At 52.6% G+C, this 25,240-nt stretch overlaps 1 protein-coding gene across 5 annotated transcripts in view; it reads left to right on the forward strand.

Moving 5' to 3' along the window:
* Positions 1-1,378: 1,378 nt before the first annotated feature.
* Positions 1,379-25,240, forward strand: part of DTX2 (deltex E3 ubiquitin ligase 2) — a 36,437-nt gene continuing 12,575 nt past the window's right edge. The window contains exons 1-6 of one of the 5 annotated variants that reach the window (XM_010819579.4): positions 1,379-1,506; positions 2,643-2,807; positions 4,902-5,017; positions 14,917-15,271; positions 17,544-18,180; positions 24,089-24,189. In XM_010819579.4, the coding sequence (XP_010817881.1) occupies positions 15,004-15,271; positions 17,544-18,180; positions 24,089-24,189 (1,006 nt within the window). In that variant the 5' untranslated portion in view covers positions 1,379-1,506; positions 2,643-2,807; positions 4,902-5,017; positions 14,917-15,003. 5 annotated transcript variants of the gene reach the window in all.

Raw genomic sequence — 25,240 nt, forward strand, 5'->3', positions numbered from 1 at the left:
TTAGAGTCCAAGATTCAGAGGACGCTGAACCCCCTGAAACTGTATGTAAAATGTATGTGTGTATACGTGTGAATGTATCCGAGCATTTTTCTGGGAACCACTTTCTTTAGCTTTGTAAAGGAAGTCTGTGATCCAAAATATTAGTCATTAGCCTGGTTTAAGCCTCATCACTTTTGACCTGGACTACAGCCTAAGCCTCCAAACTGGTCTCCCCACTCCTTTCTCAATCCTCCACCCACCACAAGGGTATCCTTCTAAAGTGCAATGCTGCCTCTCTTTCCTCTGCTTAAATCCTTCCATTGACTCCAGTGGACTAAATTTCTTGCGTGATATTTAGAGTCCTTCATAATCTCACCCAGCCATTTAACCATATCTTGCCACACCCTAATCCATTTTCTCTGTCCTCACCCTGTCCATGTACCTATTCTCTGCCTTGGCTACACAGAACATTTCATTGCTTCCTGAATGCATCAGGCACTTTCTCATCTCTCATCCTTTGCAAATGTTTCTCTGTATTCCATTTGACAAACCCCTACTCAGGCTTCAAATTCTAGTGTCACCTCCCGTGAAATGTCTTCCTGACATCCCCTCTTCCTGCAATTAGGCACCCCTTCTATGCTCTTACTCCTTTATCACATTTATCACACTAGATTGCAGTTGCATGTTTAAGTGTCTGTCATCCAAGTAGGTATGAAGGTCTCCTGGGATGCGCCCAAGTAGGTACAAAGCTCTTTTTTCTTGGAAGGAAAACCTATGACCAACCTAGGCAGCATATTAAAAAGGAAAGACATTACTTTGCTGACAAAGGTCGGTCTAGTCAAAGCTATGGTTTTTCCAGTAGTCACGTATGGATGTGAGAATTGGACCATAAACAAAGCTGAGCGCTGAAGAATTGATGCTTTTGAGCTGTGGTGTTGGAGAAGACTCTTGAGAGTCCCTTGGGCAGCAAGGAGATCAAACCAGTCAATCCTAAAGGAAATCAGTCCTGAGTATTCATTGGAGGGACTGATGCTGAAGCTGAAGCTTCAATACTTTGGCCACCTGATGCGAAGAGCTGACTCATTGAAAAGACCCTGATGCTGGGAAAAATTGAAGGCGGGAGCAGGGGACAGAGGATGAGATGGTTGGATGGCATCACTGGCTCAGTGGACATGAGTTTGAGTAAACTCCGGGAGTTGGTGATGGACAGGGAAGCCTGGCGTGCTGCAGTCCATGGGATCGCCAAGAGTCGGACACGACTGAGCAACTGAACTGAACTGAACCGAACAGGTGCACGTCGGGCTCGGCCCCGCCCCCCTGCTGCCCCGCCGGAACTACGTTTCCCAGAAGGCCCAGCGTCTTGGGCATGCGCACTGGAACCCGAGGAAGCTGCGACGCCGAGTTTCACTCAAGCTGCCTCCTCGTTAGAGTAGGAGCTACAGCCGGAGCAGTGCCCAGGCCGAAGCGGAGCTGCAGTCTGAGCGCGGCGGTGTCCTCCGCTCGCCTGCCTCGCTCTCTTCAGTCTCGGTGAGAGGGCCGGCCCGGGCCACCTGCTCCTCGCCTAGGGCTGGGGTCCCGGGGACGCGGGGGAGACCTAGCCGAGCTGGGACCGGAAGGGGGCGGGCGTGGGCGTGAGGGAGGGTTGGGCCGGGCCGGAGAGGCGCTCCGGGGTGAGGTCCCAGGGGGATTGCGGGGACCGGGCTCCGGGTGGAGGTCCCCGGGGGCGGGAGTTGAGGGCATTGAGAGACCGGACGGGGTGGGGAGCGGGAACGCCGAAGTGCTGGCAAGGGGAGGGGCGCAGACCCTGAGAGTTTGGCCCGTCGGGAGGAGAGTACCCTTTCGTACAGGATCCGGAGGCGGCGGCGGCGGGGACACCGGGCTGCCCTAGTGAGGGTGTGGGTCCTGCTGGGATCTGCCTCCCGGTGGACGGGTCCCTGGAGCCGGGGGCTGTACTTCTGAGGAGTTCGCTTAACTAACTCCGCTTTCTTCTTCTCAAGTAAGGTCCGCCTTCCAGGAAGTGCCTCTTTTCTGGGACCCTGGCTCACTTTTGCGGGGTGCCAGTAGCTTACGCTGTGAAGAGGACTTAGAAGACTTCCCTCCCCCTTTGCCCCCGAAACTACCCTTTCTCAAGTCAGCTACTGTCCTCCACACTGGTTCCTCTTCCCTAAGTGCCAGTAGCAGTGGAAATACTGTGTGATAGACGCTTGGCCGCTTAAGAAACTCAAAATATTTCTGTGTGCCATCGTAGCTCGTCTAGAGTTCTAGAAGGTGGTCTTTCTGGTAATCAGGCTTTACTTAAACCATCTGGGTAACTATAGCTAGGCTTCTTGTTCATTCACTGCGTGACCTTGGCAAACTTTTATGTTCTGTGGTTTGTTGATTTCTTGGATGCTCACAGAGCAAACTGGCTTACAAAATCCTTTCAGGCCTTTCTGTGGAAGGGCTTTTTTTTTTTTTTTTTTCCTTCCCCTAACTAGCCCCTTGATTATTGAGTGGGCAGAGGGAGACTACTGTACCTTCTGCTGTGCCCAGGCTGTTGGAAAATAAATCTGGTGGTTTCCAGTCCCCAGCCACAGCACACAGACCCAACATCTGTGCATTCGTTTTCACTAACTGCTGTTTCCCAATTTAAAACCCGATCGTCTTCTTCCTTGTTGGCAAAGGTGCCTTGGAATTTGTGTCGCTGAGTCAGCAAGCCTTTCAGATTTGCCCGGTTTTTGTTGTTTGCGTTTTCTATCAAGATGGGAATCCACACAAGTCATTCCTCCTAAGGATCTGGTATCTTCATCAATAAGGCACGGTTTGTGCCAGCTCTCCACAGAGAAAAGGTGAGAGCCACAGGGATTTCACGTCGCTGCCTTTCCAATCTGGTTTTCAGTAGAGAAAGTGCAGACTGGGAAGGGGGAAATTTGAGGTCCCCAGGATGAAAGTGAGCCCTGGAAGTGGATTGTTGATTGCCTCCTGTCTCAGATAAATTCAGGTGGCTTCTTGCCAACAGCTTCTCCTGTTTAACCAGTCTTAGAAGCTACTTTCTGTTTTCACACATGCGTTATGAGACGAAGGACACGAGTCAGGATTTCTGCATCGAAAATTTTAATTTCCTTGGTCACTTGAACCTTTACTGGGTGCTTCCTTTTGGTCAGCCCCTTTTGCTTGGTGCTGAGCGTGCAGTGACCAGCCATAAAAACTCTGTCTTCCAGGAGCTCATCATTCAGTGGGAAAGGTAAAGAAACCATAGATTGCAACAAAGCATTGTCGGTGTGATACATATAGAGGAGTGGGTAATCACAGGCAGAGCCCACCCCACCCCCACCCTTGCCCAGAAGGGAAGGTCCAGAAGGCTTTGAGAACGTGAGAGCCAAAGTGAATTGTGAAGAAGGAGTAGGACCCAGGAAGTATGGGACGAAGCCAGGCAGAGGAGTCAGTAAATGCAAAGTTGTGAAGAGACCCGGTGTGTCTGGGTCACTGTAAGTGTGACTCCAGTGTGGCTGGGGCATCGGGATGGGTACAGGGCTGAGTGTGGGGGCTTTTGCGTGTCATGTCAAGACTTGGGGGATTTTAGCGGAGAATTCCAGGAAGGGCCTTGCTAAATGAGCACCCTGGCTAGAAAGCATGGAATGGGTTGGATTGGATCATTCTCCTCGTGACTGTTTCCTTACATCACGCCAGCTTCTAGTACAGGGAGGTAGACAGGGAAGCTTGTGCTCTGGCTGTTCCTGGGCTTGTCAAAGAGATAGAATGGCCGGAGAGAACTGTAGAGGACAGATGCAATGCTGTAGAAGTTGATGAGAGGGGATTTTCTTGCAAGAGGGCACATCACGGCATCCTGGAGGTGTTTAACTGGTTGGCCAAGTGGGTGGGGTTCCAGGTAAAGTTGAAGCACAGAGTTGGGGAAACCGGATATATATGGGGTATCGGGTCATCACTTAAACTCTGTGGAAGGAGCTGGGGAGGGGGAAGAGTAGACGAGAGAGGGGTACTGAAGGGAGTGTGCCAGCAGGTAGTGTTAGGGAGGGACCAGGCTGGTGGACTTTCACCGTGAGCCACGGAATGTGAACATTGTTTCTAGACCTCGAAGGGAGGTGTGGAGAGAGAGGGGCAGGACTGTACTCCAGGAAGCTCCGCCTCATCCCTGTCTCTGAGGTGGGTGAGAAGGAGAAACGGTGGAAGAAGCCAGGTGAGAGAGTGTGCTCATCAAGGTGAGAGGCTGACAGGTCCCAGCCGGGTGCTCACAGTGGGGGCTGAGGAGGCGAGAGCAAGCCAGGGCAGCTGCTGGGCTGTGGGGAGAAGCTGGAGGAGGGGCAGCCCGGAGCCAAGGAATCCAGGAGGAAAGAGAGAGAAGCAAGGAAGGTGAGTTTGACTTCAGACATGTTGGAGGTACCTAAGAGACAGCAGGAATGGGGCTACGGACAAAGCGTCCCTCGTTCATTCCACATGTACCCAGGAAGTTGTGTGCCAGGGTTTGTGCTCAGCACCCGGAGATGAATTAAAGAGTCACCTCTGTGGGTTTGTTTTAATATTCACCTCAGATAAACAGAGAACTGGGTTGCTCCACACTGATCACCTGTTCACACATGGCCTACTTTTATTTATTTCCTAAGTTTTTTTTAATGAGTGTTGTAAGTTCCTGCGTTTCATCCATCCACAACAAAAGCCAGGATCTTGAGACAGAATACATATCCAGTTTTTGATCTTTCTTCCTGTTCCCATCCTGAGATATCCATTATCCCTTTGCTTTCATTTTTATCTAGTTTTATGGTACCTGGGTATTCCTAAGGAACCTAAAAAAATATTGCTACAATTTGTCCGTAGTATTGCTATCACTTGGTTCATTTGTCTTGAATATTGAATAATAGTCCATGGTGTGAAGAAACCAGTTTCTGCATCTGATCTTCCATTGATGGGCGCCTGGTCGTTTCCAGGTTTTTGCTACTGAGAGAGAGCTGTTCTGAACACTTCTGTACATGTTCCCTGTTGCACCTACTCAAGAGGTTTTCTTGGGTGTGAACTGAGGGCTGGTGTTTTGCTGGATCGTAAGGTAAATAAATATTCAACTTCCATAGCTGTTGCCAGACTCTTTTCTGAAGTGGTTGTAGAGTTTGCCCTCGTACACTTCCACACTTGCTCCACACTCTTGCCAACACTTGATATAGGCTGGTTTTTTGTTTTTTGTTTTTTTTTTTGCCAATGGAATGGATATAAAATGGGATCTTTGGGATCATGGTTTCTATGTCACCAAACCCTAATGTCAAGCATCTCTACATGAGTTTATTGGCATGTGTGTTTCTGTAAATTATATCTTCTGCCAATTTTTCTGTGGGGTTCTTGGCATTAAAAAAAAAATTGATTTGTAAGAGTTTTTTTATGTATGCTTGATTTTAATCCTTTGTGTTTATTGCACATATCTTTTTCCAGCTTGTAACTTTCTGTTTTCTTTAAGGCACGTTTTGTTGAACAACCATTCTTGATTCTAACACTGTGAAATGTATCTTTTCATTTATAGTCAGCATTCTGTGTCTCCTTTGAAAAATCTTTTCCTAACCGTAATCCTTGCCTGTAAGGAGCCCATGCCCCACTGGAGGGGACAAGTAGATAATCGCACTCAGGTGTCATATGGACATTGGTGGTTAGATGTGGCCACTTTTCACTGCAGGGCAGGAGTGGGTATAGGAAAGATTTCACAGGGAATTAAGAGATGAGTGAATGGACAGGTAGAGTGGACACTGTGGGTGGGAGAGGGGTGGGCATGAAACAGCCTGATCAGTCCTGGGCTGTCCCTGGGGTTGCTGATGGCTGGACCAGGGATGTGGGCAGGGTATCTGAAGAAAGATCTGGACGATCAACGTGCGTGGGATTATTGAAGCCGTGGGAACAGATAAGAGAGTCACGGGGAGTGCAGAGAGGAGAGGCAGACAGGGCCTGATTGCCCGACGCAGGAAAGGCGTGGCTCTGGGGAGCAGTTGGGCTTTCCCAGGGGACCCGGGCCGCACACCGCCTGTCGTGCTCTCGGGTGCTGTGTTTTACCCTCAGGTGTTGGGCGAAGCCCAACGTGTCTGCAGAGCACAGGCATGCCACACGGGAGGCTCGCCAGAGCCATAAGCACTCTCGCAGCGTTTAAAAGAGAAACGGGTTCCAAGAAGTCCTTCTCAACTATCCGGACGGTGAGAGCACAGCTTGGCTGGCAAACCGTAGCTCATGGGCCAAGTCAGCCCACAGCCTGTTTTTGTAAATAAAGTTTTATTGGGACACAGCCACACGAGTTAGTTTACACGTGGCCCATTACTGTTTTCACACTGCAGAGTTGAGTAGTTGCAGCAGACACCCTATGTTCTGCCGAGCCTACAATAGGTACCTTCTGGCCCTTTACAGAAAAGGTTTGCTGGCCTCGCGCTGGGGAGTCATGGTAACTGTGGTAACCTCGAGAGCAGAACCAGCCACCACAGTGGCGCAGCTCGTTGTCGCTAGCTAGATAATGAATCTGGGTCAGGTCTGCAAACGTTGCCAGGTTTTCTGGTTTTCAAGAGAAGCTGGAAATCTGGATTGATTGACTGATTTATCCTAATTTTAAAACATTAGCTCAATCTGTAAGATTTACAAACTGTAGTAGGCTGAGCAGACACATCTGGCAGGCTGATGTACCCACATCAACTTCTCCCTCTGCAAACTGATTTGGGAAACCTGTGACTGGGTTTCCCCCATAGCTCAGCTGGTAAAGAATCCTCCTGCATTGCAGGAGACCCTGGTTCAATTCCTGAGTTGGGAAGTTCCCCTGGCGAAGGGATCAGCTGCCCACTCCAGTATCTTGGGCTTCCCTTTTGGCTCAGATGGTAAAGAATCCACCTGCAGTGCGGGAGACCTGGGATCGATCACTGGGTTGGGAAGATCCCCTGGAGGAGGGCATGGCAACCCAGTCCGGTATTCTTGCCTGGAGAATCCCCATGGATGGAGGAGCCTTGTGGGCTACAGTCCGTGGGGTCACAGAGAGTCGGACGCGACTGAGCTCCTGAACACAGCACAGCACATACCTGTGACTTCTCAGGCAACTTGCTTATCTTTTGCCTCAGTTTTCTCTTTTATAAAACAGAGATAATACCCTGCCCTGTATTGTAAAGATTAAGTGAGAACACTCAGAAGATACTTAGCCAGCACTGGCCTGGTAATACATAGTAAGCTCTTGTTGCTGGCCACTGTGCCTGCCATTGCTTCCTCGGCTCCCACATTCTGGCCTCAGGGTAGGCCTGGGAACCAGGGCTCAGCCCTCTGATGACCTGTGGGTGGTCAGTTTGCTCCTGGCCAAAGAAGGGGCAGCAGGTTCTTGGTGCTGGTGAAGGAGGTTGTCCATGGAGCAACTGTCGGTCACGGGGGCCCACCCCCTGGATACTGTGTGGCTTTCTGCTCAGACCTGCCTTTGGAGGCCCCAGACAGGCACCAGCCAGGAGAGGAGTTGTCATTTCTCATCTTGCAGCCGCAGCGTGCAAGGGACAACTCAAGTGTTAGTCCTTCCATCCTTCAGAAGCCTAGTAAGGTCTGAGTGGCGCTTGATGGAGCCATCCCTTGTCTAAACCAAAGCCCTACCTTGCAGCGCTCCTGTTGTAATAATCCAGGTCCTTGGGTGGTGTGTTTTTTGCACTTTCTGGGAACTCGGGTGGGGCGTGTGTCTCTTGGCAAGGAGGCACCGTGGTGCTTTGACAGGCCTGTTAATGAAACCCCATTGCGACGGGAGTGGCTGTCTAAAGTCAGGATGGTAGGTTAACAGAGGTGGGGGTTTGGTTCCTATTTACGATCTTTTGAAAGTTGTGGGCATTGTTGAGGTTTGTTTCTGATAACAGAAGTAAAACTTTCCCACTTTAAAAAATGGGAAAAGTTCAGAAGTTAAACAAAAGGTCTCCTGCAGTTTCTCCACTCAAAGGCAGCTGTTGTTAGCATTTGGGTACATTTCTACTGAGTTTTCTCTCTGCTTCTCTTTACCAAGTTAAAGTAGTGCTGTGGGGAATAGCTTTATGTTGACGTTTTCCTCTAATCTCCTTAGATAGATTTCTTAATGATTGGGTCAAAGCAAGTGATGGCCTCACCATGGGGCATGCAGGATCTTAGTTTCCTGACCAGGGATTGAACTTGCGCCCTCTGCAGTGGAAGCAAGGAGTCTTAACCGCTGGATTGCCAGGGAAGTCCCCTGAGTGAACATTTTTAAACCTCTTGATACATATTACCAGACTGTTTTCTGGAAGGAGTTTATCCCTCCCAGCAATGTGACTTCTCAGTGTTTGTGGGACTGTGTATTGAAATTAAGTTATTTTTATGACTTTGAGAGACAGAAAAATAATACTCCATTGTGTTAAAAACAACACATCTAGCAAAGTAGAACATTTCTTTGATATGTCTTTGCACAGGATTCGACTTTCCCAGGTCCACAGGAATGCTTTCTGACAGTGCCCGGGTGGCCAGCTGCCCATAACAGGTCTTTCAAGGTCATGCTCTAGTTACTGGTCATGCTTACCATGTCAGCTGGTGGGGTGTGGAGTTGCAGGCCCGTGCTTCTGGGAAAGCACCCGAAAGAGAGGCAGCTTAGAAAATAGGGCTTAAGGTCACCCAGCCTCACTGGTCTCCAGCCCGTGCACCTCAGACGCCTCTGTCCTGCACAGCGGCTTCCTGGGCCTCTCGGAGTCGGAAGTAGAGGGCACCCTCTGTGGCAGAGCACCCCACGTTTTTACATCTTGTGTTATTGATGGGAGGCGTACGGTCACATTTGGGAAAGGGTTCTGCTGTTTATAAGAAGCTCGAAAACCCATCCAACCCCCTGAGCAGTTGAGCCCAGGAGAGGGGCTGTGACTGTCCCAGGATCATTGCGTGTGGACCCTGGGGTGAACTGCCAGGCTTGGGCCAGGCCACTTCGTATTTCAGTGGGACTCAAGGGGGAGAAAATGGGTCCTCACATGTTGGCACATTGACAATCCCTCAGTCTGGGCACCAGTTTAAAACCACGTTCAGGGCCTTCTTCCTGGAGGCCTCAACTGTAAGGGGATCCGCTTGTGTGGCTCCCCGACTTGGAGGCCCACAATTAGGTGGGATGCGTCTCACTCAGATTCCTGTGTCAGCTCAGATCTTGTTCTAAAGTTTTCCTAAATCCCCTAGGAATAGAAAGACTCTCAGACACACGTAACTCTTTTGTGTCAAACACATCTCTGGTAGAACAGCAGGGTCCTGCTGTGCCTTGGGACCAGGGGCCAGGAAGGGGTTCAGAGATCAGATCAGATCAGTCGCTCAGTCGTGTCCGACTCTTTGCGACCCCATGAATCGCAGCACGCCAGGCCTCCCTGTCCATCACCAACTCCCGGAGTTCACCCAGCCTCACGTCCATTGAGTCAGTGATGCCGTCCAGCCATCTCATCCTCTGTCGTCCCCTTCTCCTGCCCCCAATCCCTCCCAGCATCACAGTCTTTTCCAATGAGTCAACTCTTCGCATGAGGTGGCCAAAGTACTGGAGTTTCAGCTTCAGCATCATTCCTTCCAAAGAAATCCCAGGGCTGATCTCCTTCAGAATGGACTGGTGGGATCTCCTTGCAGTCCAAGGGACTCTCAAGAGTCTTCTCCAACACCACAGTTCAAAAGCATCAATTCTTCGGCTCTCAGCCTTCTTCACAGTCCAACTCTCACATCCATACATGACCACAGGAAAAACCATAGCCTTGACTAGACGAACCTTTGTTGGCAAAGTAATGTCTCTGTTTTTCAATATGCTGTCTAGGTTGGTCATAACTTTCCTTCCAATGAGTAAGCGTCTTTTAATTTCATGGCTGCAGTCACCATCTGTAGTGATTTTGGAGCCCAAAAAAATAAAGTCTGACACTGTTTCCACTGTTTCCCCATCTATTTCCCATGAAGTGATGGGACCGGATGCCATGATCTTCGTTTTCTGAATGTTGAGCTTTAAGCCAACTTTTTCACTCTCCACTTTCACTTTCATCAAGAGGCTTTTGAGTTCCTCTTCACTTTCTGCCATAAGGGTGGTGTCATCTGCATATCTGAGGTTATTGATATTTCTGCCAGCAGTCTTGATTCCAGCTTGTGTTTCTTCCAGTCCAGCATTTCTCATGATGTACTCTGCATATAAGTTAAATAAGCGGGGTGACAATATACAGCCTTGACGAACTCCTTTTCCTATTTGGAACCAGTCTGTTGTTCCATGTCCAGTTGTAACTGTTGCTTCCTGACCTGCATACAAATTTCTCAAGAGGCAGATCAGGTGGTCTGGTATTCCCATCTCTTTCAGAATTTTCCACAGTTTATTGTGATCCACACAGTCAAAGGCTTTGGCATAGTCAATAAAGCAGAAAGAGATGTTTTTCTGGAACTCTCTTGCTTTTTCCATGATCCAGCGGATGTTGGCGATTTGATCTCTGGTTCCTCTGCCTTTTCTAAAACCAGCTTGCACATCAGGAAGTTCACGGTTCACATATTGCTGAAGCCTGGCTTGGAGAATTTTGAGCATTACTTTACTAGCGTGTGAGATGAGTACAATTGTGCGGTAGTTTGAGCATTCTTTGGCATTGCCTTTCTTTGGGATTGGAATGAAAACTGACCTTTTCCAGTCCTGTGGCCACTGCAGAGTTTTCCAAATTCGATGGCATATTGAGTGCAGCACTTTCACAGCATCATCTTTCAGGATTCGAAATAGCTCCACTGGAATTCCATCACCTCCACTAGCTTTGTTCGTAGTGATGCTTTCTAAGGCCCACTTGACTTCACATTCCAGGATGTCTGGCTCTAGGTCAGTGATCACACCATCGTGATTATCTGGGTTGTGAAGATCTTTTTTGTATAGTTCTCCTGTGTATTCTTGCCATCTCTTCTTAATATCTTCTGCTTCTGTTAGGTCCATACCATTTCTGTCCTTTATTGAGCTCATCTTTGCATGAAATGTTCCTTTGGTATCTCTGATTTTCTTGAAGAGATCCCTAGTCTTTCCCATTCTGTTGTTTTCCTCTGTTTCTTTGCATTGATCACTGAAAAAGGCTTTCTTATTTCTTCTTGCTATTCTTTGGAACTCTGCATTCAGATGTTTATATCTTTCCTTTTCTCCTTTGCTTTTTGCTTCTCTTCTTTTCACAGCTATTTGTAAGGCCTCCCCAGACAGCCATTTTGCTTTTTTTTGTTGGTTGTGGCTAAATCTGAGGGAAGAATGCAAGGGAAGGCAGGATGGTTTTTCTTGTGGTCAAGTTGTTAATACATTTTTTAAAGATAATTTTGGTCCGATCATCATAAGTAATATGATCGTTGTAGAACATCTGCCAGTATAGAGAAAAGTAAAGAACATATATCCCATACTTAACTCCATCGCCCCTAGTAACATGTCAAGAGTTGTTCCTTCCAGCCTTTTAATAATTGGTTTATATAAGGTAGAAAGAACATGGGCTTCATGGTGTCACAGACCGGCCACCTGACCTTGAATAAATTTTTTATTTCTTTTGGCCTCAGTTCCTGCGTCTGTAAAATGGGGATAATTTCTACCTTCAGGGGCGATTGAGGGTTGAGAGAGTGGGATGACAGGAGCACTGGGCAGAGTGCCTGCCTCGTAGTAGACGTTCAGTAAATGGTGCACCTGCCTATCTGAGATCATAGTGTGTGTGGTTACATACCCTGTGTTTTTAATTTGGCAGGAGAATTATCCTAGGTCTGAAAGCCTTTTAAAGACTCACATTCCATCATTGGGATGTACCATAATTTATTTCAGAATTCCCTTATTCCATTATTGTAAAGTATTTAGGTGGCCCCCAGACTGAGGCTTTTTTCCCATGGCCAATTAGAATAATAGTTTTCATAATTAAGAGCACCCTAAATAGCCCCATCATTAAGAGCCAAAACAAATTAGGTTTCTGAACTGCAGCTTGGGGGTGGTTGAGGCTGTAGCAGAGAATGGGTGCCTTGACTGGCTGCTGCGTGTGCGTAATTGCTGCCTTTGAGGGGAGCAGCAGTGGGCATCCTGGGCCCTGCCCCAGGCCCCTGGAGTGAAAGGTGCTCCTCCCTTGTGAGTGTTTCAGCCCCTCTGGGATTTGGGGTGTTTGACGAACTGCAGCTCCAGCTTTAGGTCAGCCTCGGCTCTGCCCTCAGGGAGTTCCCTTTAGGAGGCTGTGGGAGGGAGGACAGACGCTGAAACCAATCAATGTGATCCGGTTCGGATAAGCGGGATATGCGGTGAGGACGCACAGGAGGGTGCAGTCAGCATTTTCTGGCAAGCACCTGGTCAGAGGGCTCAGAAGGGGGCTCCGGCTGAGTCTGGAAAGATGGGCAAGTTTGCTAGGGGCTCAGATGCGGAGAGGATGGGACTCGGGACATGGGCAGCAGGGTCCATGGCTGGGAGGCGGGAAACGGCTCCAGATGTTTTGGCACTTGCTGGGATTTGATGCAGCTGGACAAAAAGTGCAGGCCTTGTATTAGTGGGGACAGTGGCCGGTCATGGAGGGGCCGTGTGCTGGGTCTTTCTCATCTCTGGGTCTCCAGGACCCTGCCAGCCTGGACTGTGGTGTGCCTGCAGTCTGCAGCTCTCGCTGATGTTCTCGAGCGGAGTTCTCAGGCTGTTTGGCAGACTTCTCCAAGTCGGTTCACCTGGGGATGTGTGGACATGCTGGAGCGTACCGCGTGTGCTGGTAACTGGGAGGCTCCCCCTCCGGCTGAGAAATGAGTGATGCCTGTCAGGAGGTGCCGGGGGAAAGTCTGGGCTCAGGAGTAATTGGCCCCGAAACCAGTCCTGTGATTTGTACCTGGGTGTTGTTCCAGGGACCTCTAATTGCAGGCGCTGAGCTAATAAACCCTCCAGCCATCTCAAGGGCATCCCGGGTCTGGTTCTCCAGGGTGGGAGGTGTGGATTTGTTGAAGTGGTTGCAGCTCAGGGGCGGGCCTGGCTCCCCGAGGTGTGCTCAGAGTTATCTCTGGCCTGACTCACCGCCTGTGCTCTCAGGTAGCACAGAGCCGCCCTGGGCCACCGCTCCTGCCCCAGACTCGAGGGGTAGGCAGGGGTGGGGTGGAGGGGGCAGGGAAAGGGAGGGAGGCCCAGGCCTGCTGATATCTGCTGGGTGCCTTAGCACACCTGTCCGTCTGAGTCCCTGAGGAGTGCACTTAGAGTAGAGGGGATGTGGCTGTGTCCACCTGAAGTCAGGCTGGCAGGGCCTGGTCACCTTCATCAGAAGACACAGCGAATGGAGCACAGTAAGCGGTGTGTGGACGCCAGAGCCCATGCCCCTTCCTTTTCACGTGCTGCTCCAGGTCTGCCTTTCTCGTGGGGCAGATGGTCTCAGCCTTCTCACGGAAACCCTGCTGGAGTGCAGTCTCGGGGACAGCAGCGAAAGCCCAGGGTCCCGGCCTCATTAGTGGCCATGTAAGCAAGTTTCTGAAACTTCCAGGGCCTCAGTTTCCTCATCTGCAAAGTGGGAACAAAATTCGATGCCTGTGCTTAAGGGGGTTGGGTGGGAACCGGAGCAGATGCCATAACTGGGACCCTCTTGGCACCAGGGCCCTCCGTGGACGTCACAGCTGAGGGTGCTCACGGCATGAGATGCAGGCTCCTCTTCCCCCCCCTCCCCTTGCCCCCTTCTCTCCTCCCTAAGCGGGGCCTGAAAGTGGAGCTCGAGGTAGAGCCCATTACTGAGCCTTCCCCGCTGAGGGAAGGGCATCAGCTCGGGTGACCTGGGTGTGCACTCTGTGCTGTCTCTCAGCACCATATGTGTGGCCTTCAGTAGCGCCTTGACTTCTTGGAGCTTTAGTTTCCTGTCCATAAAGTGGGAGAAATACCGCCTTGACAGTCTGTTCCACTTAACTGAGACGAGTCCCTCTGGTGTTGTCACTGAACATCGGCCCCGTTCCCCTCACACCCCCGGAGCTGGCGCTCTGGGCACTGCCACCGTGTGAGTCCACAGCCCCCTTCTCCTTCAGACACTTGCAGGCACTGGAATCGTCATCTTCTCCTGAGTTCAGCCGTGCTCAGAGCTAATCCCTGTCACACTCATGCTGCGTTCCATGGCCTGTGCTGGGGCTGGTGATGGGGCTGTTGACAAGGCCGACCTGCGGGGCGTCTGCCGTCTGAGGAGGACAGAAAGACCGGGACCGCCGTCACCCCTGCATATGTTCCGTGGTGCCGTGGGGGCGAAGTTTATGCGACGGGTGGCCTGGGCAAACCCCGAATGATGCAACTAGGCGGGGGTGACTGGGAGGAGGCCTCGGGAGATGCATGTAAAGTCTCTGGACCTGGCTGCTGGTCATCGAGGCCCGGGACCCGAGAGCGGGGCTCAGAGAGGCCGGAGAGGGAGGAGCTCAGCGCCCAGGGATTTGGATGTCCGTCTCGGGCTCCACAGTTAATGATGTGGGAGCCCGGGGGGCCTGGAGACCTGGGTGGGGCTGGTACCCACCCCAACTTTGAGTCCCTGCTCTGCCATTGACCCCGGGCTGCCCTTGAGCCCCTGGTCCTTTCTGAGACTCTGTTTTGGTTTTTTTCTAATCTGTAACACAGCAGGTATTGTTTTGTGTCTTAACAAACCAACTTGGGGAACTATGTCATCCCCACACAGGTATAAAGCGTCCTCATGGCCCCCGTCCACGAAGGATTTGAGGTGACTCATGAAAATATGCTAAGTGTATCAAAAGATACACTTAGTAGCTGGGCCAGAGGGAAAGTTTTGGTAAAGGGACAGAAGCAGGGCTGATAGTTAGCACCGGGAATTCAGTCACTGTCTTCCCGGACGTGTAGAGGTAAGAGCACTGCCTGACTGACGCTGGATTCTGACTGCCTGCCTGAGCAGAGAGACAGGGTAAGGTATTTGGTTCATGAAGCTTTTAAGGTATTAGGGGAAAAAGTGACTGGAAAAGCATGAGCTTTTCCCTGCACCCAGACCGACTCGGGCAGTGCCACCGTGTGTGTGGGTAACCACTTGTCTGTCTTGTTTACAGGTCTCCTGGCAGCACTGGGCAATGAACCCGAGACTCCAGCCCAGCGTGGTCTGAAGCCGTTGAGGAAGTCAGGGAGTCCTGGGGAAGATGGCCATGGCCCCAAGCCCTTCCCTGGCTCAGGTGTACACCAGCCCGGTGGCAGTGGCCGTGTGGGAATGGCAGGACGGGCTGGGCACCTGGCACCCCTACAGCGCCGCCGTCTGCAGCTACATCGAGCAGCAGTTTGTGCAGCAGAAGGGCCAGCGCTTCGGACTGGGGAGCCTGGCCCACAGCATCCCCTTAGGTCAAGCCGACCCCTCACTGGCTCCTTACATCATTGACCTCCCCAGCTGGACGCAGTTCCGCCAGGACACTGGTAAGACCCTTCCTGCCTCTAGCGTGTGTCTAGGTGCCTCCTTCGGGCCGGACATTGTGCTCTGTGTTCGGGTCACAGAGTTGACTCTCAGCGCCATCCTGCCTCTGAAACGCACAGGGCTGGGAGGCGGACGCTGAGTGGTAGCGGGCACCACACGGCGTGTGAGGTGCCGCTTCATGGTGCAGGGTGCCTTGAAACACAGCGCAGAGGCCGTCCCGGCCCCTTCCCCTTGTCTCCCAAAGCAGAACTGCCTGTAGAGATTGGAAGGTCTAGCAAGCAGCAGGCCAGCAGGCCAGCCAGCGTGGGCGTGGCACACCGTGCTAGGGAGAGGGCCTGGTGATGAGTTCTGGCTCCTGAAGGACAGTCGTGTCACCTGGGCGGGTCACTTCACGTTGCTGTGCACTCATGTTTCTTTCTTTCCTACGTTTATATTAATAGTATGGGCTTCCCCAGTGGCTCAGTGGTAAAGAATCCACCTGCAATGCAGGAGACCTGGGTTCAATCCCTGGGTCAGGAAGATTCCCGGGAGGAGGGCATGGCAACCCACTCCAGTGTCCTTGCGTGGAGAATTCTATGAACAGAGGAGCCTAGTGGGCTACAGTGCATGGGGTTGCAAAGAGTTGGACACGACTGAGGCGACTGACCAGCTGCAGCAGCAGTGATCAGTGTTACCGAGAATGGGGCCGCCAGCTTCTTCCCAGAGCTGTGCCTGTCCCTCTAAATCAGTGGTTCTCAGCCGAGGGTGACTTTGTCTCCTGGTACACTGGGCAACGTGTGGGGACATTTTTGACAGTCAGGACTGTGGGGTGGGTGCTACTGGCATCTAGTGGGTAGAGGCCTGGGATGCTACAAAATAAACATCCTACAGCATACAGGACTGGCCCCACGACAAGGAACTGTTGGCCCCAAACGCACTGGTGCCCAGCCTGAAGAATCCAGCTCTGATCCCATAGCAGCCTCCTTGGGGGTGTGAGGACTCAGGCTTCCAGGCAGCAGATGCAGATAAAAGTCCCGGCCCTCATGACATTTGCAGTCACCAAGAAAGACAGCGAGCAAGATAAATAATTCGTGACCCATGTATGGTTGGGTCAGTGAGTGTTTATGAGGGTGTGTAAAGTGTAGGGAGAGGTTATTCTGAAGTTAGAGCTTGCGTGGCCTGGTCACCAGGAAGGGCCAGGCACAGGCCAGGGGGAGGGGCAGCTCATGCAGGGCTTTTCTGACCCTTGAAGGGACTTCAGCTTTTCTTCTAAAAGGAGGAGGCCCAGGAGGATTTGGGCAGAAGAGTGACGTCATCTGATTTGGGGGTTAAATGTATTGCTCTGACTGCTGAGGTCAGGAGAGTAGGTAGAGGGTAATCGCAGTGATCATCTTTTGGCAAGTACTGTTGGAAGCATGGCCCAAATCGATTTTTTCCTTTCTCCTTTCCATAATCATGCAATTTGGTTTATTCATATAAGGTAACCACAGGTGTTTCCTAATAGTTGCTACCTGAGAAGTCCAAGGGAATCCATGTACATCCGTGTAAGAAAAGTCTGTAAAAGTTAATGAGTTTCTGGGACTTCTCTGGCTGTCCAGTGGTTAAGACTCTGCACTTCCACTTTGCAAGGGGTCACAGGTTTCATCCCTGGTGGGAGAACTAAGATCCCACATGCCGTGGGGCCAAAAAAACAAAACAAAAAAAGTTAATGAGTTTCACAGAGTCTTAGAGACCTAAGAATTACCTACAGCATAGCACATGGAAACAGGAAAGGTTTTCGCTGTGATTCTCAGCTGCACCTAAGCGTACGTGCTTAGAAGACTGGACGGGCAGGAATATATCTCAGTCTACGAAGCGTGCTTTCCTCTCGGTGCTTGGATTACAGATGGCTTTGTCTTCTTCAGACATTTTGTTTTGGTGTCTTCGGTCAGCCCACACAGGTTTCGTCATTAGGGGTGTCTTGAGAGGCCTCGTCGGGTCTGAGCCACAGCTGGTCTTTGACCCCAGCGTCCAGCGTCCCCTAGTCCAGCTGAGAAAGGCCGGTCCCCCTCTGCCACTTCACCCCTTTGGTCCGCAGTTTCTTTGCATAGAGAGTGCACTCTGCCTTTCATCCCAGATTTGGAGAGAGTCATCAGTGTCAGCCTTTAGGTCAGACAGCAGCATGACCCATGTGTGTATACTGTGACCACATTATCTTATGTTGGTTGTAGGGAACAAAGAGGACTTTAAAGCGCCTGGTTTGAGGGTGGTGAGGGCGGCAGATGAGCTGTTGACGTGCGTCCCTCCGTTTAACAGGCACCATGAGGGCCGTGCGGAGGCACCTGTTCGCGCAGCACTCGGCCCCCGGCCGGGGCATCGTCTGGGAGTGGCTGGGTGACGACAACTCCTGGACGGCCTACGAGGCCAGCGTCTGCGACTACCTGGAGCAGCAGGTGGCCCAGGGCAACCAGCTCGTGGACTTGGCGCCCCTGGGGTACAACTACACTGTCAACTATGCCACCCACACGCAGACCAACAAGACTTCCAGCTTCTGCCGGAGCGTGCGGCGCCAGGCGGGGCCCCCATACCCAGTGACCACCGTCATCGCCCCACCGGGCCACACGGGGGTGGCCTGCTCTTGCCATCAGTGCCTCAGCGGTGGTACCACTGGCCCCGTGTCAGGCCGCTACCGCCACTCCATGACCAACCTCCCCGCCTACCCCGTCCCCCAGCCCCCCCACAGGACTGCCATTGTTTGGGGGACCCACCAGGCCTTTGCTCCGTACAACAAGCCCTCCCTCTCGGGGGCCAGGTCTGCGCCCAGGCTGAACACCACCAACCCCTGGGCCGGGGCGCCGCCCTCCCTGGGGAGCGCGCCCCTCTGCCGCTCCAGCCTCTCCCACCTGGCGTCGCAGCACCAGCCCTCAGGACCGTCCGCCACCGGCGCAGCCAGGTATCTTGTGTTCCTGACAGCTGTTGTGTCCAGCCGTGCGCCTTGTCAGGGCCTTGGGTTTCCGCCCTTATTTAGCTGGGAAGGCTCCCCCTGTGCCGTGAAGACCTGGCACCTGCCTCCTCCTGCCCCACCACTTCGTCATGTCCTTTGCATGCATCACGTGGTGCCAAGGGACCACGGCCATCCACAGCCTTGCGTCCCACCGACCTCCACGACCTCTGGCATGTGAGTGCTGGTAGTTGCCACGTGGGTTAAAAACCCAGTGATCCGTTCATCGGCTCAGGAGAATCGGGCTCTCTGAGCAGTTAGATTATTTGGCTGTGTGTGTGTGCCCACTGCTGGGTACATGAGGACATTTCACTGACGCCTGCTGTGTGCCCAGCCCTGAAATCACAAACACGGAAGGTCCAGTCCTCTCCCCGAGCCCACGGTCTCGTCCAGGGGAAGGCTGGAGCCCAGTTTTGGAGTTTAACAGTGTCGAGGAAAGAGCACAACGCTGAGCGTGTGGGGGCGGCAGCAGGTGATGTAGGCTGGCTGCTGTGCGGGTCCCTGGGGTACAGTCGGGTCCCTAGGGCACCCCGACAAAGTGAGGAAATGGGCCCCATCTAAGCTAGGTGACACTTCAAAGTGGGGAAACCCTGGAGTGGCCAGTGGTGGATGCTTCTGGGGTGCTCAGACACCTGTCCCTGACCAGGGGCCTTGGCGTTGATCATTATTGAGAGTCTGGGGCCTGCAGAACGTTTTGAGGATTCACAGTGGTGGCCGGGATGGGGGCAGATTTCTGAGAGAGGGTGACCTCAGCAGGCGGTGAGTGGACGTGGGGGCCTGTGGCTGCCCTGTTCCCCGGAGAGTCAGCATCTTGGTGCCACCTCGCTCACCCAGCCCAGCCCTCCTGACCACAAGGAGGGCTGAAACTTCCCAGTGTGAGACCTCCTTGGCAGCTTCTGGGGCCTCTAGTGTTTTCTCCAGAGGACCCGTCCGGCTTCGGTAAGACAATGACAGCTTCACTCACCAAGCACCCGTTATAGCCAGGCTCGGTTTTCCCAGATCCTCCCAACGGCCTGTGGTAGGTGGTGTCCCCAGATTCCAGGGGAGCATGTGGAGGCTGGCGGGGTTGGCAGCACAGCCAGGACGTGGCAGAACTGGGCTCAAACCCAGGCCCCTTGTGGGCCGCGTGGGGCACGTGGAGCTCTGGAAGCCATCTGAAAGTCGGACTGAGAGAAAGACAGGACGTCCTGACGGGTGCGTGCAGAGGCTGGCGCTGCGGAGAAGAAGGCGGGCCTACTGGGTCCTGGTGTCTTCCTGTATGTCTCTTCCTTTCTGAAGCTGGGGCTCGTGGCTCTGAGGTCTTTCTGGAAATTGGAAGCATGGGTAAGGCTTGGGCCTTCCTCAGAGACATAAGCATGCTGGGCTCAGTGCCAACCCAGTCCCTCCCAGTGCCCTGCGAGGCCTCTTCCAGTACGTGGGTCAGTCTATTTTAGAGAAAAACACGTCACGTCTGCCAGCCCAGAAGGGTTATCAGTAAGGGTGAAGCCGCTTTTACGACTCGGTCAGCTTTGCCCAGCCTCCTGGGGCTTCTGTGCTGACGTGTTAACTGAGGCAGGTTTCTCAAAGGTTCTAGAGCTGGGATTCTGGGAGGAGCCAGGCGACCACTTGGGCTTTGTTGCTTTCTTCTGGCACGGGGCTCCCATTGGTCTCCCCTGAGATTTCTCTGGAGTCTCCCCTCCCCAGCTTGAGGGCCCCGTCCAGGCAGGTTCCAGAAGGGAAGGCTGCGGGGCCAGGTAGCCTCACTCTGCTGCTTGGCCGTGCGTGTTGCTGCTTGCCTTGCCACCCTGCCTTGTACACCAGGTGGGAACTGCGCCAGCCAGCTCTGGTAGGTGAAGCAGGGTCAGAGGGGCCTGCCTCCTGACGGGGGGTTCACCTTGACCTCTTGGACCATCTCTTCAGGAGCGGGGAGGGGCGTCTTTCACTGGCAGGGGTCAGTCTTCCCGCGTCTAACTCATTGTGCGGCCTTCTATAGTCAGCCATCTCGAACGGCTGTTGTAGAGCCAGAGGGGGTCTAATTAATCCCTGACCTCTTCACCCAGCTGGGCTGGGAGGATTTGAAAACACTTGGCACCTCAGTTCTCCAGCGGCTGTGGTGTAGTTTCTCCAGGCCAAGCGAACATCAGCAGCATCAGGTGAAAGTTACCAGCGCCACAGACTGGGGAAACCGGGAACCAGCAGCGTTTACTGGTAGCCCCTGGGAAGGACCTGTGAGTGAGCGAAATGAAAGTTTGTGGAGCCCCTGTGGGTTCTTTTTTTGGAACCCATGTAGTTTCAAATCCCTTCCTGCTCAATCCGGGTAAAACCTCAGCTGATGGACCCGCCTCTTGCCCCAGGAGCCTTTCTCTGAGTGAGTAATCTATCGGGAAGACACGTGCTTGTCACTGAGCCGCCGGGTTTAAGTAAATTTCCTGGTAGCTGAAGTTTATCCCTTTAAGCACCAAGACTTGTGTTTCAATGATGTTGGATGGAAGACTTTCCAAAATGTGTCATGCACACGTTGTTTAATAGTGGGTGTGCCATTGTTTAATAGAGGTGTTAGCTCTCTGCTGACTCGGGGTGGTGATTACGAGCAGCCCTCTGTTGCAGCTTCGCTGTAGCAAGGTCTCGGGGGTCTTTGCCCCTGCACTCACCTGGCCTAGGAAAATGGCTCTCATTTTCGTCCATCTACTCTGTTCTTGTCCCGCTGTTCTCCCAGCCTCTGAAAGTTGCACCCTGCTCCCTCCTGCTATCAGTCAGGCTCTTTAAACTTGTAGGATTGGGGTCCTGGACTCCAGTGGGACCTGACTCCTGACTCGCTCACTGTGAGCCCTCGGCTCACCTCTGTTCTCTCTCTACGTCTCTCTTTTCCCCTTGTAAGATTACCAAGTTGGCTAGGGCAGTTGCAGAAGTTTCCCTTTGCTCTGACAGGGCTGTGTTGGTCAGGATTTGGTGAGGGCCCCACGACTCTCCAGAACCGCCTTGTTCCACTGGGACCTGGGACACAGCGGGCATTTGGATCGTACTGCACACAGCCTGGCAGCCACCCAGGGGGGCTTGGGGGATTATTCTCATCTTACAGAGAGAGAAAGTAAAGCTCGGAAAGGGGACTCGACGTGCCCCTCAGTGGGTGCTGGCAGTGGGGTCCCCAGGCTCTGTCTGCATCTTAAGTGTCTTGTACTGCACATGCTCAGAGGGTCCCCTGTGGGGAACTGGAGGGAAGCTTTGCATGCCGTGCTCTCCTGCCTCCTAGCTCTGCCCCTTGTCCAGGACTGTCCAATCCTGTCCAAATAGACGATGAGAAATCTCTGTCTTGTGTTCTCACCTCCACTTGGAAGCTCCTGGAGATGGTTTCTTAGATGGGAAAGGCAGGGAGGGCCTAGTAGGAGACCTAGGAACCCAACAGGCAGGCAGGGGGCTGATAGGAAGGAATTCTCAGAAGGGCACTTCATGGGCAAATGGTGCCCACAGCAGAGAACATTCTGCCAGTCTGAGCTCTTAGCGGACAGCGCAGGGGGATCCGTGACCTCCGAGGCTCTGTCTGCTCTTCAGAGTCCCCGTCGTGGAAACCGCTGGATCCTTTCTCTGTCCCTTCTGATCACAGCAGAGAAACGTATGGGGGAGGAGCTGGGGAAAGTCACAGGGGAAGTGACACCGGGAGATCCCTAGGCAGATGGAACTTTGACGCTTCCTGGTCCCACTTCCTCCGTGAGCTGCCTGTTGGAAGCCTTACTGCCTGTCTGCTTTCTGCTCTCATTCTTGTGGTAGAACCTGAGCCTTGGCCTTCTCTCTCAGATATGGGCCTCTTGCCAGCAAGGGGAGACCCCGCTGCCCTGGCCCTGCTGGGCCCGTGGTGCCCAGCCCGCTGGGTCACCCCTTGGAGCAGCAGAGCCAGGCTTTGGCTTTCCCACTTTCTGGCTCATTGCTCCCTGTTGAGTTGGCTTAGGAGGTGAAGGACGCCTCCAAGGACTGTATCTTCTCCAAGTCGTTCACTTCTAGAACCTGAGAATTGAAGAAACACACTCAGGAAGGGGGTGGGTGTGGCTTCAAATTAAACAGCTTAGTGGGGCCAAAGCCTTAGCCCGGGTGTCGTGCATGCCCAGCCCTTCCCCCACTGCCTTAGCAGAGCATCCAGGCCTGGTTCCATTGTCCCCTTGGGGCTGACAGTAGACATGGGCAGCAGGAAGCGTAAAGTCCAGAAGTGAAAACCAGTACCAGCCAGTGTGAGATTTTGTGGACCAGAACCGGCCAGCTCCCCGTTGCGTCCAGCAGCGGCATGTGTGACCTGAGGCTGGCGGTAGGCAGGGGGCTGGAGGAGCTCCCAGAAGCATCTGCCACCAGCAGGTGGCTGCTGGGCTGTTGGCCGTTGCGAGGGTAGGACAGCAGGCTGGAGGCGTCCATCGTTTCCTGAGCACCTTTCCAGCTCCTGGCTGTGGCCTGAGCCCAGTGAACCCAGGCCCTGTCCTCGGGGAGCTCCAGTTAGGGGCTGCGGACCCTTCGTCTTGTATCATCTTGAACATGAGCAGGGCTGGAGGACACAGTCACTGGGATGAGGAGGGAGTAGCAGGCACCTCGGGCCATCTGCATCAGACGTCTCCAGTATGGGGCTCCCCACAACCTATACTGGCATGGATTTATTACCATTTAAAAATATGATGGCTTCCCTGATGGTCTAGTGGCTAAGACCCTGAGCCCCCAGTGCAAGGGTCCCTGGTTCAGTCCCTGGTCAGGGAACTAGATCCCACATGCTGCAACTAAGACCTAGTACAGTCAGATCAATCAACAGATATTTAAAAAGTGAAAAAGTAAAAATACAATCACACACACACATATATAATGGCTTAAAGCCAAGTGAGAGAGTTGGAATTAGTCACTGTGGGAAGCAAGACCTTCATTAAAAAAAATTTTTTTTCCTTTATTTTAAATAGATTTACAGGAAAGTTACAAAAATAGTGGAGTTTCCATCTCTCTTACTTGGACTTCTTGTGTTAACATCTTTCATGATAACCGTAGTGCAGTTGCCAGAACCAAAGACTCACCATTGGTGTGGGACTATTAGCTAAGGACTTTTCTGATTTTCATCAGTTTTTTCTGTGGTGTTCTCTTCTCGATCCATGAACCCACTCTGCATCCAGTTGTCATTCCTCCTCTCCTCCTCCTCTGGATAAAACCGCTCCTCAGTCTTTCTTCATCTTCCATAACCTTGACACTTTGGAAGAGTTACTTTTGTCAAATGGTCTTAATTTGGTTTCATCAAATGTTTTCTCATGATTGGACTGAGGCTATGCTGTTTTGGCAGAAACGACAAAAAGGGTGTTAATTTCCTTCTCAGAACATCTTCTCTTGGAGTTCCTGATGATGTTTGGCCCGTTACTGGTGGTGCTGGGCTTGACCACTAGGAGTGGTTTCTATTGGACTTCCGCTCTCTGGTTACCACAGAGCCCTCATTTCGGTGAAGCTGGTGAGCTCATAGTTCTTTTAGGATTTGTCTTCAGAGTCTTGGGATTGTCCAGGAGAGCATTTTGTGACAGCCAACGCTTCGTTATCCATACCATGTAAAAAGATGAGTCTTGTCCCCAGCCGTGTTCTTCCCTGCCCAGTGTTCCCTCCCCTCCCCAGTGCCCCACCTGGAGTCTGACTTTTATTGGTTGATTTTCACGGAGGAAGTGCTTTCGAGAGTCGTGACCATCAGACCTCTTCGCCCGTCCTTTGAGATATTCTTCGTGGGGATCTTTTCTCTTAAAAAGAAAAACCAGAAGCCCTCAGTGCAGAGGCTGCTGCGGGGAAGTGAAACCACAAAGGGGCCTCGGCAGCACCAGGGTCTTCCTCACTTTCTGCCAAGTCAGCTCCTCACATTGAGCTCTGTCCCCTTCTTCTCCCCAAGTGCCTCTCTGCCCAGCGGTCCAGTGAGCAGCCCCCGGAGTGTCCCCGCCACGGTGCCTGTGAAGATGCCGAAGCCCAGCCGGGTCCAGCAAGCCCTCGCAGGTAGGCAGGTGGTCTCCGGTCCAGTCATGTCCGCCGGGGTGGGACTTGCGGGTGGGGAATGTTTGGGGCAGGGGGAGGAGATTGTGGGGAGGGGGTCTTCTGACCCTCTGTGTTCTTGTGGAAACCCACAGGGGCTCCTTGGGGGGGCAGCGCCTTTTTTCATTGATGGTGACCTGTCCCTCCCCCCGTGAGTGAGCCTGGGTGCCCCCTCATTTGTCTCAGTGTGGAGGGGATCGTACCTGATGATGTGGGTGCACAGTTCCAACTTTCTCCATCTTTTACGTTTTCACGTCACCTTGAATTATGGTTCAGGAGTCGCTTTTCTGTTCTGACATGCTTTAGGCATTTCCCTACAGGGGCCCTTTGGGGAGTTCCTCCACCTTTTTTGGCTGGAGTTCACGTTTTGAGCAAGTGGCTTTTGTGTCTCACTAGGTCGTTTGTTAACCCTGCCCCTTTGAACGGTTTTCAGAATTCCTTCTGTGGGTGTTGGGAAGCCACTGAGAGTTGTTTTTTAACTTAGGGGGAATGTAGACTGTGGCATGAAGGTACACCGAGGTGTCTGGTGAACCGCCGTCATTTAGAGGTGGAGGCAGGGGAGGAAGCTGGCCAGTCCGTGTGCTGGGTGAGTCACTGTGATAGCACAGGGCGGGCTGGAGAGGCCCAGGCTGGAGGCAGAGAGGCCGTGTGGACCCAGGCTTCGTGCCCCAGGCTGGCTGACCACTGACTAGGGCCTTGGCAGTGGATGGAGGTAAGGGCTTCTGACTCAGTGATTGGACTGGTTGTGAGATGGAAGGAATAGAATGAGGCCTGGTGTGTGCTGCCAACAGCGAAGTCCTCGTGACTAAGGACGAGACTCATTTCATCCCAATAGCAGCTCTGTGCGGGAGGAACTTTGATTCTCATTTTACATTTGAGGAAACTGATGCGCTAAGAATTCCAGAAACCTCCCAAGGCCAGGCAGCCAGTCCTGGACAGAGTGGGATTCAGCCCCAGGCCTTGTTGGCCTCAGAATCTGGGCTCTTCACTATGACACTGTGCTGCTCCCGAGTCT

The sequence above is a fragment of the Bos taurus genome, chromosome 25 (assembly GCF_002263795.3).
Source record: "Bos taurus isolate L1 Dominette 01449 registration number 42190680 breed Hereford chromosome 25, ARS-UCD2.0, whole genome shotgun sequence".
NCBI classification, from domain to species: Eukaryota; Metazoa; Chordata; class Mammalia; order Artiodactyla; family Bovidae; genus Bos; species Bos taurus.